The sequence below is a fragment of the Struthio camelus genome, chromosome 1 (assembly GCF_040807025.1).
Source record: "Struthio camelus isolate bStrCam1 chromosome 1, bStrCam1.hap1, whole genome shotgun sequence".
Taxonomy (NCBI): domain Eukaryota; kingdom Metazoa; phylum Chordata; class Aves; order Struthioniformes; family Struthionidae; genus Struthio; species Struthio camelus.
The window spans coordinates 209,666,712-209,682,923 of NC_090942.1; the positions used below are offsets into that span (position 1 = coordinate 209,666,712).

The following is a 16,212-nucleotide window of genomic DNA, read 5'->3' on the forward strand; positions in this document are numbered from 1 at the left end:
CTTCTGTTAGTAACAAAAGAACGCCCAAGAAATATTTCAAATTCACCAAATAGGGAATTTAAGATAATTCCTCATTTGCTGGAATTTTTTTTTTTTTTTGGTTAGAATTATACAATTTCTGAGCTTTATAATTATGTGCTATGGAAAAGTTTTTCACTTTCTTTCATTATACATTCCTGCACTGATTTCTCATTCTTGTCTACCCCATATTTATAAATACTGAGATCCTAGTTTCTTATCTGGATTTCATAAATTAACAGTTTGCATTTATGCTTCGGTGCCACTGTAGAAATAGCCCAATTTTTGAAAATGCTGAACATAACGTATTTACCTTATTTAAGGCATTTTCTGAAAAAGATAGCTCAGAGCCTTAAAAGCTCCATACCTTAAGAACACTTGTGTGAGCTGACCCAGTCTGACATGGTGACCCAGGATCCCGCAGTTTAGGAGTATCTGTGGTCACATTGCTGTCAAATTGGTGCAAGGCAGGGCAGCCTCCTGCAGAGCCTTTCAGGCTGATTTTGCATCTGCAGGAGATTTTGTCTGTCATGCAAGAAGCTAATACATCAAAAACATGGACCAGTATACTAAAGCATAGTCTTACTTGGAAGTGAAACTAAGGAGCTAAACTGAGTAACTGAATTGCCCAGTTTTCAAATCTAGATGTTGCGTGCTCTGTTAGTATCATTTTAGATTAGCTCAGATGTATTAAAAATATCAGACAATTTCTTTTCCCAGGGAATCATTTGATGTAGTTAATCTTTGGATGTCTCTGCAGCCCAGTTAGCTGAAGTATAAAATGGCTCTAAAAACTTCTGCAGTAGAGTACACAGACTCCAAAGTCATTGGTAGCTTAACAGTGAGTCAGCAACACTTTTACTGAGGCTAGATGAGCTCAGTTATAAAGTCTGGAATGTCTGGGACCACTAAAAATAAATTTGTTTTTTATGGAATCAGCCAAACATACATTTTATGTGAAAACACCTACAGCAGTTTGAAAAATATGATTCATTTTCTTATAAACAAAAATGCAAAGGTTTAAAATGAAAATGTCAGTCATCAGATCTGGAAAGATTTCTTCCTATTTCAGTAAGCTGCAAGTCCAACGCAAAGCGCACCCAGACTTGTATCAATCCTTAAAAAGTGCTAGTGAAAGCTGAATGCCAAACAGTTTCCCAGGAGGCATGTTATGCTAATCACTATGGCAATCAGTTATTTATCATTCTTGCAGACATGTATTTTCCATTTACGCTAACAGGCTGGTTGATTGGATTTTGTTCATTAAATGGGCAGAGTCAAAACTGGTCTTATAAACTGCTGTTCAAGTTAATTAGTGAGTATGTGAGTACTCAGAAGCAGAAAACTAAGTTTTAAAATTATAACCCACATCAATCAGGCATTTTTTCTACATTAAGCCAAAATCATTCCACTTAGTGTATTCAGCATAACAGAGAAAGTAAAAATGCTGCATTTTCATTTTCCCCTTTCTCTAATGGCCTGGCAGTAAATGTGATGTTCTTAGTCGTAAAAGAGTCTGTAAGACATATTTGTTTTTGCCTCTACTGTCTTACCTAAAACTCTCCCAGGATCTGTGCCTAGCTTAACAGAGGGTGCAGGGATAGGAAGATTCTCAGAATTTTGTTCCTTCTTTTGCAGTCTTTAGTTTATTATCAAGTAACAAAGTAACCACAACCACTGCCATAATCTTACAGCCCAAATAGTAATAATTAAAACAATAAAAGTAAGATTTTAAACACAATCTTCTGTGGAAATGCTGAACTTCAATTCTGGAGATTCCGTTTGAGCTCCTACATTTTATGTATGTGTGGGAGGCATGGTTTCATTATGCTGGGTACATCCATGACTTTCCAGTGCGTGCTTGTGAATGTCCCTTTGCAAAACAGAGACAGAAGTGATTTTTCTTCTGCTTACCACAAATGACTTAAAAATCCAGCTAAGGATTGCGCACATCTCAAATACCTCCTCTTCTGCCTTATATCACATGTCTGGGAGCAGATTTGTTTGCTCTAGCCCTGGGACAAGGGAGTATTCTGAAGCAGTGCCTTTTCAATATCTCCTGTCCTATCTCCTACTTTTTATTGAAAAGTTACATATTCATTGGACAGAGAAAACTCTTTAACTTTGCACTTAGAGTGCTGACTTGGAGGACTTTGGTTCCACAGTTTCTAAGCAGGAAGAGGAGGACAGGTTTGGGAGTTTGTCTCCCACAGACTTTTGGAGTGCCTCAGGCATGAATTCACTGCACATGAGACAATTATGGGAGAGATGGTTAGGGTGTGATAGGGAAGAAATAGTGAGACCTCTTCTTAGTTGTATTTGTACCCTGTCTAGCTGGCATTTTCTGAAAATACCCTCTATGTTGACCTCTAAGAATGTAAATGCAGGAAATAGATGTACATAACTATTTGGGAGATTAGGGAACCGCTGACAAAATATTGGAGGCCTGTGGTCTAGGCATGTCCAGTACAGACAATTTTGAAAGAAAGCATATAAGAAATATCCTTCTGGGTCAGATCAGTGGTTCATCTAGCCCAGACTTCTGTCTCTCACAGTGGTAACAGGAGATGTCATTTAGGGAGAGAGCACATCTGCCTGACAACTTTACTTAGTCCATTACCACAATTGTTTTTCGGAATGTATAGGATACATTCCTGCCAAGAGTTTTCTGTATCTTGAGACAATTTGTCTAATCCTTTATTGAGCCTGATGATACTGCCTCCCTAGTTTAATGTGGCAACAAATTCCAGGAAGTTCACTACTACCTTCTGTGTAAAGAAGAATTTTTTTTCATCAGTTTTAAACTAATCTCCTATACATTTCAGCTAGCAGTCTCAAGTCCTTGTATGCTGGGATGTGATAAATGAAAGTTCTGGATTTACCTTATCCTTCTCTCCAGGATACCTATCCTTCTCTGTAGGACTGAAGAGTCCTAGCCTTTTTGTGAAGCCTAGGCCTAGCCTCAGGAGGCTGATGTTCCAGATGATCCCCTTGATTGATTTGGCTGTCTTTCTCTTCACCTTCTCTAAGTCTACTATGGCCTTTCTGAGATGTGGAAACCTCAAATGCCCTCAAATGCCCAGCACTGGACCAAAATTTTAAGTGGTAGAAAAATGTTGTTTCATCTCACTCTTGATAATCTTCCTGATAATACTAAACTTTTACTGCATTTTAGCAGCTGCTATATGTTGAGTTATAAGTTTCAGACTTCCTTTGATGATGACTCCAAAATCTCCTTCCTGAGTTTCAGCTCAGTTCCACACTCAATATGATGTAAACACAGTTTACATTATTTATCTGCAGTGAAACTTGGCTGCTTCCTTTTGATCTCTCAGTCAGTTTTGTGCAGCCCTTGTTGAGTGCCTCATCATTATATGACATCTAATTCCCTAGGGCTTAGTATCAGCATGATTTTGAGATTTAGGTGTCTGAAGGAGATGTAAGGTGGCCAGATGTCCCTCACCTAACTTCTGAGCTAAGTAAGACTGGCAGCATCAAGTACAGACTACACAGAAAGCTTATTGCTCCCTTTTTCTGCACTGCTGATATTTAACAAAGATAGTTGTGTGTATGTTTGTGTGTGAGAGAGCCTTCCCCCCCGTCCCCAAATCATCTAGGTAGAGAGGGGTAGGTGGGTCAGATAATTTCATTTTGGGTTTGGTTTGTTTGCTGGATTATACCAGAAGCCTTGCTGGCTTTTGAGGGGTTTGTTGTCCCTTATTTTTTCACCTTTTTCAGATGTTTACAGTATCTTAACAGTTGTACTCCTTGACTAGAATTAAGCATCAGTTCAGCCCCCGTTTAGAACAGAAATGCCTCATCACCTCACTGTAGTTCTTGAAGGCAATGTTTTTTGGGTGGAGGGAAGAGATTGAGGGAATAGCTATTCTATGAACAAACAAAGTATGTCTGCCAGCATGCTGCCATGCCAACGACTAAGATGCTGCAGATCTCTTGTACTGAAGGACTTTTAGTTTCATAGCTCTTAGTAAATCAGAAATTTTTAAAAAATAATCATGGGCTAATCAAAAATGATCTAAGAGAAAGACTCTATCAGGTCACAAGCTGAATTTGCAGAGATCCAGCAATATTCAATCAATTACTGATTTAGAAATCTGATGAAATTTTTGCCACTGCAAGCCTGTTTCTTGTGCTGCAATAATACATGCACTTAATGCAACCTGCCAGTGTTATTGCCTGTATTTACCAGTCAAAAGCTTTTGTGAGGGTCATTAAAGACTGATGTTTACTTATGTGGGTACTCTGGGTACCCAAGTGTTTTTTTCATGAGAAATTTGTAGTGATGAAATTCCTTTTGCTTACACTTCCCATTCCAAAGCTGTGGGAGTAATTTCTATTCCCCTGAGAAAGTAGGAAAGTGTTGACAAATAGCAACCCAGCACAATAGTATCCTAGCTAAACTTTACGGGAAACCTAGTTCAGTGGTGCCCAGCTGGGGAAATGTGCCTCCTCTCGCATGCACTTGGAGGAGAAGAGCCTTGTCCTTTGGAGATGGCTTGCTGGAAGGCAAACACTGTTCGGACTGGGTGAGTTCCAAGCTATCCCCGTGGGAAACAGAAGCTGTGGATTTCTCCCTTTTTTCATCTCTTCTTGCTCCTTATTCATATACTTTGTCACAGGATGGGGAAGGGGGAAGAAGAAGGAGCTGCCTGTGACTGGGGAGGGGAGGGTGAAGGGCTACACTGTCATATCTCTGACTGAGGCAGGAGAGGTATTCAACGTACCCTGGATGGTTTGGGGTAGGGTAAGAGAGTAGTGGCAAAAATGTGGAAAAAAGTTTGCAAATCCCCCATCTGGTGGACAATAACACTACTGAATGTTCATTAGGAAATTTTGAACATAGCAAAAAATAGGATGGACGTCCTTTCTCATATTCATCTTAAAGCTAGACTTTTGCTCCCACCAAAAATTATTCCCTTTAGTCACGCAGATGGCTTTGGCTGAGAGATACTTACAAGTTATTAGTTTAGCTATTGAGCCACTGATCTTTTTCTGGACTGAGAACAAACTGGACCAGTACTTGGGAACTCTGGTATGACCTCACTCTCAGATTTATGCTATGGTTGTTTTTAACTTGCCTTGCTCATTGACACTTTTCAGTTATTCATCATTTTTGGTAGGCCACACTGTTTCTTCACTGTTTGTGGTGTTTGCCACATCTTCCTTTTTCCTTCAATGTACAAATGTTGTATGGTTAACATTACTGACTGGTTTATGCTATATCCCAGTGGGCATCATCCTGCAGTTCAGTATGACACTGCCTGGCATTATGAATTGGCCCATTATTGATGAAATTTCAATCAGTTTTAGTACATATGTCTGTGTTCATATTTTTAACTGACTAGAGAGAACTTTGATAAGAGCTGATGAGATACAGTGGCCATAACTCCTTGCTGGATCACTGCAGTCTAACTCCCATCGTATTAAGTGGAATTCCTCTGATTTTAAAACTGGAATGACTCAGTTGTCACTGAGACCCAGAATTGCAACAAGGAGGCATGCTAGCCTCATGAGTCATCATCCTCACTTGCTGTATCTTCAGTCACTTTTGAAATTCTTTCCATGGCCTCCTTCCAGACTGTTTTGCTGAGTTATGCTGTGTCATTGCTCTACCTGTCTTGATTTAGGGAGTTTAATCTGAGCCTGGCTGAAGCACTGTTGACCCAGTGCAACTTAAGCTACCTAGCACAAATTTGTACATCGTAGCCCCCCTTAAAACTTTCAGATCTTTGGTGGAACTCTTTTTCTCTTCCAAAGAGTCATAGTTTTTTCCTAATAGAACTTAAAATGAATGTAGAATGATGAGAAGACATCAAAAATTTGCACTTGAGTTGTCTCTGTGTTTGAAAAGAATGAATATCAGGCTTATGCATTACCTTCACTGATCCATCTGACAGCCCATGTATCACAATCTAGTGGTCAGAGCAGAGTAGGCGTTCAGATTTTTGTACCTAAGGCACATGTGAAACTTCTTGCTTCAAACAAGCATACCAATAAAATATTGCCATCACCTCGAATGACTTCAAAATAATGATAGATTAGGGTGTATATATTACACAAAAATAAGGGATTGAATTGTACAAAAATAAGCAATTGATTTGAGACTTCTTTTCTCACTCAGTGATTTGATGGAATTTTGAAGGAATATTAGAAGAATCTATTCTATTACCCTACCTTAACAAGTTCCTTTTGTAGGAGATAAGAGATTATGTCGTTGTAAAAGGGAAATACTTGCTCAGCCAGGCATTAGGCGCAATGCATCTTACAGTAGAATAGTACTCACTAAACTGTTGACCTAGATACGCTTCAAATGCTTTCACTATCTTTTTATGCATATATTTTCTGTTACTGAAAGGAAATTGATGCAGTTTCCTATCTTACATTCATTATGAAAATCAAAACATGCTGAATACCTTCATTTTTGATTAATGCATGCACAGTGCATGCCTTTCCTATTCATCTTGATAACTATATCTTTTAGAAAGACTCTTTTATGTTTTTATTCCATCTTTGCTTTAGAAATGACTAGTTTGGGCCTTAATGTGGAAAAAAAAACAAAAACAAAATGAGGGAGAGTGTTTTTCTCTAACCAGGCGTATCAGCTTGACCATAGTAAAAGAAGCAACAAGAAGCATTACAGATCACTTTATTAGTTTCTTCTGATGATTAGGCAGGTTTCTTGTGTGAGCTGGCATGCTTAGTTAATAATCTGACAGCAGAAAAGGAGCACAGGAAAGATCAGAGAGATATCCAAACCTCTGTACCAGTTTGCCTAAGCGGCTAACCACTGTAATAAGTATAATTGGTGTGAATATTGAAATTGCAAGTGTACAATTTTCCATTGATTTTTCTCCTTCGCTTGCAAGTCTTTAATGTATAAACACACTATCATTATCTTGTTCAAAGTATTAAAAAGATGAACCACAATACTGGCAAAGTCAGGACTCATGTCTGTTTTTGCTGGAATTAAGAGAAAAGTCTCTGATATAGCAAGGTCAGGCCTGTACTTTTGGAAGCAGCCTGTACGCAGACATGCTTAGTACGGTGGCTGTGTGTAATAGCCTAAAGCCAACTAACCTACCGTAGTAAAATGCTGTTCATTTTCTCTTATCACTGACATTGTTTTGCTCTAGAACAGAGGAAGTAATTAAGAAGGAAAATGTCTTTCATCTTCAGAGGAATTGGGATGATAGCCGTAAAAGGCCAAGAGTGGATTACAGTTTGATAGAAGTTCTGCTAGGATATGGATTTTCAATATGCACTGTTCTCCATGTCAGCAAAAACAGGTCATTGCAGTTTTCTGTGACGTTCATAACTAATTTAATCGAAGTCCTGATATAATATGCTACTTAAGCAACAGCCATTTTGTAATTGAAGTCTCAGTTCAAATGGTGACTGTGGCAATCTATTTTTATTTCCAGAATGAGCTTTTTGACTTATTATTGTGTTGCAAAGTCATTTACCCTTATAAATATGCATTTCATAAAGCAGTGATTGGGGATTATTAAAAACTCAAATAAAATTATCAAAAAATGTATTTACTATAATGGGGTTGTTATTACATTATTACATTTTTTTTTCCACAAAAAGGATATGTGTATTTCTGAAAGCTTTTTTCTTGTGATTTCTCACACAAAATGTTTCAAGCGTAAGACAAAGCAACTAAGCCTTTCAACAGAGCACGAAACAGTCATGCTGTGCTTTTGTACCTGCGTGGCCATGGGGTCTCAGTGACACCGCAAAGAACAATATACATGTCAGAGCAGTCCAGAAACCACTTAATACTTCAGTATATAATAGATTAGCCTTAGTGATTTCCTTATAAAGCACCTCTTTTCATGATTTTTAAAAAATGCAGAAAGCTTTATCTCAGAAGCTAATTTGTTTTGCAGGCTTGTTCTGCAATGTTTATTAGGTAAAGTTGTCACATTTATAGTTCTAGCCTTCTTGTGCCTTCCAATTATTTAATTATAAAAGTCATATCAGACCATGGAAACCAACATATGCCCAAAATTAGAAAAATGCTAAATACTATGTGATTTTAATGGCTGCATAGTCCAGATTCACTACTGCAGATTCATCATTTTCTTCTTGAACGTCGTGTAATTAGAAGATTTTTGCTGCTGGAATCCAAAACGTTCATGTCACCCTATTCTCTATGAGTATAATTCAGAAGCTGACAGGAGATAAGGTAAAAGTCAATAAAAAGAGAATTATTTATTAAAAAGATCTAATGTTACAAGAACAGTACACAGGAACTATTATATTACTGTGTTTTCCACGTAGTATATATCGTTATATATAGCATATATACAGATTGTATACAATATATCTAACATTTTGATATGGGCTAACAGTATCTGTCTTCTGGTCAGCAAACAAAGTTTTTTCCTAACCATTTTTCCCCAAACATGTCTTGTGGCATATACAAAAATACAGTCTCCTCAATGATGCTAGACTGCACTATTACAATCTTTTACATGAAGAAAAAGAAAAGCTCTCTATTGCAGCAAAGAAATAAAACGCAAAATGTCATGATAAGGAAACACTTTCTTCTACAAAGTAACAGAGATGTAATACGTAGGTACTTAAACATTTTAAACATGTTTATTAATATATTTAAGATGCAAAATACATATTCTGTTCATACTGAATATAAAACATACCCCTTTTTGTCCCTGCAATACAACTACATTACCTGATGGTACGTTCAGTATTTTTATCTATATTTTGATACCACAGATTGAGATATAGCAGGATGCAGCTCTATCTCTTTATCAGAGTTTCATTCGTTTTACAAAGCATAACCATTTTTTGTATTCGCAAAGTTGTTTAACCAACGTGCCACCAGCAGTGACTGTAACCTTTTTGAATACTCTGAAATGAACTGCATTGGCAAGCAGCTGTATAAAAAATAGAGGGAATTATGCTTAACTGATTTATAAAATAGCCATTTTGCTTTTTGGTTCATCATTTTATTCTTGTTGATTTTAATCTTCTGAAAAATGACGGTCTGCTAACGCAAGTTCTCCACACAATGGAAATGTTGCTGTTTTGCACACCACAGCATGTAGCTTTTTTTTTTTTTTTTTTGAGTTTACTCTATCAGCAAGGTACATTCCACCTTCCTTCTCTGATCTCAAACTGCTGTTCCAGAAGCAGAGATACAGAAGGTCGTCTTCTGTCTGTAACTACACAGCAGTCCATGCTCAGCTAGCCACCTTGCCTTTGCTTCCACGTAAGTGTTGTGACTTATTACATTTAATACCTCTTTTTTGGATTTGATTTAATATTATTAGTGGATATAAAGATATGAGCTGAATCATCTCTGAAAAAGTCTATTGGTAACATTCAAAACACAAAAATAATTTAGTTGTCAGTCAGCTTTACCTACCAAGCACATTATCTGCATCCTACTTTCTTGGCTACTGTTTTAAAGGTGCTAAGATAGGGCACAGTTGGAGTGTACTGTGAAGCTAACAAAAAATAACATTTTTGTCACAGAACCCATCAATCGAAACAGATCTGCATCAAATCTATTAGAGGGACGGACAGCTAGAAGAACTACACTATTAAGACTTATCTGTTAAACTGTTTTGAGCATCATACACTTGATTTTTCCCTGACAAGGGAATGTTTGCCCTAGGCACAATCCCTAGACGGATGGTAGCAAAATACCCTCCCTCATAACACCACACACACCATATTGTACAAACACGCACACCATCTACACTGGGGATCGTTCTAATTTAAATGTAGAAAAATTGTCCAAATTGTCTGTAGAGTGGAAAATTGTTTGGTACAGCAAAGAAGATTAGGAATTAAAACTGATAGCACACAGTCCCTACAAGGACAATCTCTACCTAGTGAGCTCTAGAAATAGAACCAGTTAACTAAATAACTGGGATGATGCTCAGTAATGCTACTCCAAGCATTTTTTAGGTGACACCATTCTCCAAAACATATCCTATTGGAGTCTGTATGTGTGAATGGCTACATTCCATAAAAAGTTAATGTTCTCTTCATAATATGGTGTCATATATATACTTTAGCTTAATTACCAAATATAAAAAGTATATAATTTTACTTAAAAATGAACCCAGAGGAAAAGAAGTGTTTGTGACTGAAAAGTGGTTGGAAAAGGTGGAAAAGGTGTATCTGCTTGCATTGTTTTATTTGTCCACTCAGCAGCTAGCATATATTATGCTTAAATGCCCAGTGGATATTTCATTGCCATATGCATTAGGAATAGACTTTGTATTTACTATTGAAAATAAATATTTGATTCCTTTGACCTTAAATCACATGATATTGGATGAAAACAATTGCACTTTTTTCCTTTTAAGTTTGTATTTAATCATTTCAGGGTACCTTGCAATAAGACAAATAGCTTCTTTTCTGCTCCATTTTCTCACTCTCTAATTTAATTAACTGCTAATTTAATATGTATTAATACTTTTTCAGAACAAATTCTCTGTACTTTTGGAGTGAGCTATATAGCTGAAGTATATTTTTCTCTCCTACTGTCCTGTTAGTGGGAACAGTCAACCTTAGGGGATGCAACAAAAGCAATAGACAAAGCTATACCAAATTTTGTTGTCTTTTTTTAAAAAAGATTTTTTTCCAAACCAAACAGATGTACAGTACTAGACACCACTGTTCAAACACCTAATGATACATGACTGGGGTCACCAAATTAAACATATTAAAAAAGTGAAGTACATTTGACAGAAATTACATTGGCTTACAAAAGTTTATTACATACAATCTGCATATTTTTGGGCCAGTAAGTGTCCCCTCCCCAGAGGACTTTTTAAAAAAACTGAAGAGAAAAAAACCTGATGAGTTATTGACCATGTCCCCAGCACTCCTCGAAGTGCTCCACAGGTATTTCTATGGGTCTTTGAGCATTAGCTTGGGTTACCAGTTTCTCCACAGACATAAAACTCCATCCCTGGGTGTCATCAAGCTAAAGCAAACAAACAACAACAACAACAAAGTCTGCAGTCTTCACCATGAGGCTGAAGGAACCACCAGTGCCAAAAGCAATGTTACAGAGGATGAGGAAGTAGAGAATGCATGTAAAGTGGATTGAGCACTTGTTACTTTTCCTCCTGAAATGAAAAGCAAAGAAATTAAAGAACAAACAACACAAACAATTCAGTACATTCAGTTAACAACAATTTGCTTCTATAATGCTTAGCAAAAGCCTAATTTTTAGGCACTGCATTACTTTGTGAGATCTGTTATGCCAAATCAGGCTTCCTACACACACATGAGGAAGTTATGGATTTTGTGATAGCAGTACAAAATCTCAAATTCTCTATCAGGCTACAGATAAATATCAGTCTGTAGATCTATCAGTCTACAAATAAACAGGAAATTCCAACAGGATATATGACTTTTATGCCTTAAACATTATGCTGCAAAAAGCATCTGGAGTCATAATCATGAATGTTTTTCCTGAAACAAGGCATGAAAACTAGCCCTTCATCATGATATTTGTCCAGAGGAGAAATGTAGTTAACTGAAGAAATAGAAGCTAGCCAGCATCAGGTACTTCATGACAATACATTAGTACTATAATAATACATTACAAGGTGAGAAGAAAACCAGTGGGCATGATCCTGTTGCCATTAACATACCCAACTAATTCCACTTGTGATGCTCTCAGGATCTGAGCTACCCTACCAGGTAGGATATCACAGGACGTTCATGGCACTGGGTGCCTATACTTAGGAAATTTAATTGAGTTTCTAATTTAAGTTTTTTATATGTTGGTTTCGGTGTATGAATAGAGTGTCCAACGTCCTGCTGTAATCAAGGAATATCTACTCAAGTGAATCAATGGGACTTATTCTGAAGCTAGCATATATAACAGGATTCAACTACCTAAACGCAGGCATCCAGTGCCATTTTAGCTGTGTTAGATGCTACACCTCCAGCTGGTGGTCCAGACTGATGTGGGTCTCCTGCAAGCCCTACATCATATCTGTCTGTTCTGTGCAAACATTTGGAATATCTTAAGACATCTCAGATGCCCTGAGGTGCCTGTGTCTAAATATTTGAATTCTATCCCCCTAGACGGTCAGCTGAATTGCTGTCTAGGCTCTACTGTCTGTATGGATTACATTTCAGCTCTCTATAATGGTATCTGAGACATCTAGTTCACTAGCGTAGACATTTACAGCTAAATTCTGTTGTCTAGGCATGGACATCTAATGGTATCTAAGACACCCTGGAGAGCCCTTCGAGCTTCCAGATAATACGCTAGACAGGCACAGGTCTCTTGTAAATCCTATCTTGTTTATCAGCCCCACATGGATATCTCAAATACTCTTGAGCATCTCAGATGGCACTAGATACCTATGACTAAATATGTGGGGGGTCATAATGATGTGAAATTCATGTCAGGCTAGGGTTAGGTGACAATATTTATGGGGCGTTTTATTTAACACAAATATTATGATCTAAATTCATTTAATTTTTTCCATTCTCTGGACTAAGAGTAATGAAAATACGGATAAAGCAAATGACTAATGACATCCTGAACCTTACTTTGAGAACCCATGTACTTCTGGTATCTTGCACTGCTGATAAGACATGCTTACTGTGCTTACTGTGGTAAATTGCACAACAATGATTTCATCGCTATGAGCACCTCTGTCTTGCTTTTGTTTAATGTCAATAACTGTTTTTGGCAACTGCACTATCTCGATTTAATGCTTGACTGTACTGGTAGAGTTGACGTCACTTGAATTAAAGGATAGACAGTGCTTTGTTCTTTTGTGTTTTCCTGGCATGTGAACCAGTATTTGACCAGTACACTTACCGTCTGCATAGATGTTAATAACACAGAAAAGAGATTTGGTCTCATGAGACTTAACAAGTGAGGGAGCTGATAGTTAAGTGTCCTTTCCACTGGTGTGTAATGGGTAGGCTTCTCCACAGCAAGCTTAAACTCTTCTATAGTGCCTTATATGTATTCTGGACTTTTTGTTGTGTTGTTGGCAAAGCAGGAAAAGGACAACAGATGCTTCCCAGAGGTCTGGGAGAGGAAAATAAATGTCTAGTCTTTACTAAGAAGCAATTACCCACTTAGGTTTGGCAATTTGTTGAAGGACTTTAAAACAATAACTGCAGTCATCAGATCAACACGGATCCATAGGTCACCCATAGGTTTGCTGCGTGTGATACCAGATTTAAGGTTCTCTGTGTGAGACTGGCCCTTGAGAGTACTCTTATTTAGCAAATACAAAGCCATTATCCTCTTGTGAGATCAATCATGTGTATTTTCATTTCCGAAATGTTCATAGAACTGAAGATTGTGATAAATGATTGAATAGCTACATCGTTGTGAGAACATTTTTTTCAAGTAGAGCATAATGATGTTAATTTTTTATTAGCATAGCTATAATCACCGCTCTTCCAAATATATGGGTAACCTTACCTGAAAAAGATGGAACTCTGATCTGGGGACTAGCAGTCCCATCCCCTCCTTCACTGACTGCACACACCTCAATAATATAGACACCAACATCAGGAAGGAGTACCACTGCAGAAGTTTTCTCTGTTTCTATGACTTGACTGTTGCTCTGGCCTTCTTGCCTAAATAACACCTATGGTCAGTAAAGGAGATCAAAAATCATAGTGGTCATTCAAGAGCTATACCAGACCTTTTGTGTAATGCAGTCATTGAAATAGTCACTGTTTCATGCTTTCATTAAAGATTTCTGGCTGTAACATTTCAATACTTTACTGCCTCCTACCTTTCTTTACTCCTTCCTATCCTGCAAAAAATGATTTCAAAATATTGTAGTAAAGTATATTAACAATTAATGGATGTGAAAGGACTTTGAACAGGATCAAGAGCAAGATGCAGCATTTGCCCTCTCCGGGTGTAGGTGTTGCACAAAAAACTTTCCAAGTAACAAACTTTCTTCAGATATGTATTCAGGGTTTCAACTTCATGTTCCCAAATTCATATGGATATTCAGACTTTCGGTTCCAGAATCCAGCTTCAAAAATAAAGAAAATGCCCTAAATAAATTCCTTACTGGCTTTACCTTAGCCAACTAAGCCAACTGAGAGTAGTTCAGGTCTATCTCTGCACCTCCTGTGAAGCTCAGTACATGCTTGTTCCAAGTGGGAGGAATGGAAGAGTGTACATTGCTGTCTTTTTGGTACTTCTGCATAAGAATCTCTGCTCACAGATAAAACTGAAAAGGTCAGAGCATTGTAAAAATTTAAAGCAGTCAACTGAACTTTTTCTGAATCTCAACTATTTTGATAAAGGTTAAAGTAGTTTCTGGTTTATTTGAATCAACTTCTACTTTTTTTATTTTATCAACTTTTACCTTTTCTTGATGATACTTCCTGTTATATCAGAGAGAATAACAGACTGTAGTCTGTTGAAATGATTATACATTTGCCTCAATATAAAAAAGTTCAATACTCATTAAGAAGACTGAAATCATTCTATTTTGAGTTAAAAGACTGCAGTAAACTCATCTTCTTTTTATGACTTTTTATTTAGGAGTTAATCTAGATTTAAGTCTTTAAAACTTCAAAACTTTAAATGCCAGATGTTACACTCACTGAATGTCACACCACCATAATCACAAAACAAACCTAAGTATTTGTTTTTCTGCTCCATAAAAATACTAATTTTAATGACATTTAGGATGCCACATTCTTCCACATTTCTCTAAATCCTGCTGCAAACACAGTTAAATTGAAGTGTTAGTAGGAATTTCACTACAGTCTGGTCTTATTAGTAGCCACTTCTAGGCCAGATATGATGAAGTGATCCCCTCAGAGGTCACTTAGTTTATAATTCAGTAGTTGAAAATCACAACAGAGAAAATATTGGGACATTTTGCTCTTTTCACTTTTATTTATTGCTTTTTCTGGTTAAAACTGATTGCAGAAAATCTGTATAGCATATTTTAGTTACACAGAAAAACAAGAACAGGGGAAAAGCAAACAAGGAAGAGGTAAAACTGTTTGGAAGGGAGGAAGGTGAGCAAGCAAGGGGAAATACTGACCTTGTATCCCATTACATCAGATTCATTCGCTAGAGGTCTGACTGGCTCCCATCCAAGAGACACGTGAGAGCCATCCTGTATCCACATAATATTGCTTGGTGCTTGGCTGGGAGCTGAAGAGAAAAAATAGCAACATGTACATAAATATACTTTTAGGTAGATTTTTTTTTTAAATGAAAGCAAAAATATTTCAATCTTCATTACATTTACAACTGGTTATGTTAGCAGGCTCCCATCTCTAGCTGGAGTTTGTTAAGGTATTTTTTTTGTACCATTACTGACATTTAACAGATACTCTACAGAGCTTATGAACTTGAACTCTCTTATCTCCTTTCTCTGTCAAAAATGCTCAGCTTTGTTTTCTAGGAAACTAAGCTTTGTTATGAATGCAAAGTCATATGAATTCAAGTCTAAACATCGAAGCAAAGCCATAAATCAAAACTATATGTGATTCCTGATTATTTTACACTTGCATTAATGGGAAACTCAAGAGGGCAGGAGTTGCTCCCTAACTTCTCCCTTTGAGCAAAGGTATTGAGACCACTTACGGGACTTCTTGGTTGCTGCACGCACAGCAGTACTCGGTGGTCCATATCCTGCAGCATTGTATGCCCTCACGGTTAGGTGATACAACGTGTTTCCTTCTAATCCTGTCAGCAGGATGGATGATTCATTTCCCTCAGTTTTGACTTTTTCTGCTGCTTCTTCCTGCTCCATGTCCTTCCAGTAACCAACCTGCCAACAAGGGAGCACATGGAGAATTAATCTAGGCGTTTGGGAAACTTACGCTTTACTTTTTATCCCATGACTGTTTTTTTACCTGTCCTGCCTGTTGTCTGATTATCAGTCAGGCTCTTTTAAGCACGTGGCAACTGTAATCTAACCTCAGATTCAAGCAACGATCACTGCTCCAAAAGGGAGAGATTCAGAATATTACTGAATTACCTAAAGCATGTTGAAATACTTGTGTACTGGCATGAAAAGTTGTGACTAGCAAAACAGAAGAACAGGGGATGAATGCTGACAGAAAGTCAAAAGTATTTCAGAGAATTCAAGGAGAGCTCATCCCCCTGCAGGTCATCAGAAACGTCTGCCCTTCACCCTGAAAAGGTCTGACTGAACCATT

At 37.4% G+C, this 16,212-nt stretch overlaps 1 protein-coding gene across 5 annotated transcripts in view; it reads right to left on the reverse strand.

Moving 5' to 3' along the window:
- Window positions 1–8,226: 8,226 nt before the first annotated feature.
- Window positions 8,227–16,212, reverse strand: part of CNTN5 (contactin 5) — a 656,947-nt gene continuing 648,961 nt past the window's right edge. For all 5 annotated transcript variants that reach the window (XM_068930406.1, XM_068930402.1, XM_068930403.1 and 2 more), the window contains 4 exons: window positions 15,635–15,821; window positions 15,087–15,199; window positions 13,490–13,658; window positions 8,227–11,153 (listed from right to left, as the gene is read on the reverse strand). In XM_068930406.1, the coding sequence (XP_068786507.1) occupies window positions 11,050–11,153; window positions 13,490–13,658; window positions 15,087–15,199; window positions 15,635–15,821 (573 nt within the window). In that variant the 3' untranslated portion in view covers window positions 8,227–11,049. The remainder of the gene's footprint in view (window positions 11,154–13,489; window positions 13,659–15,086; window positions 15,200–15,634; window positions 15,822–16,212) is intronic.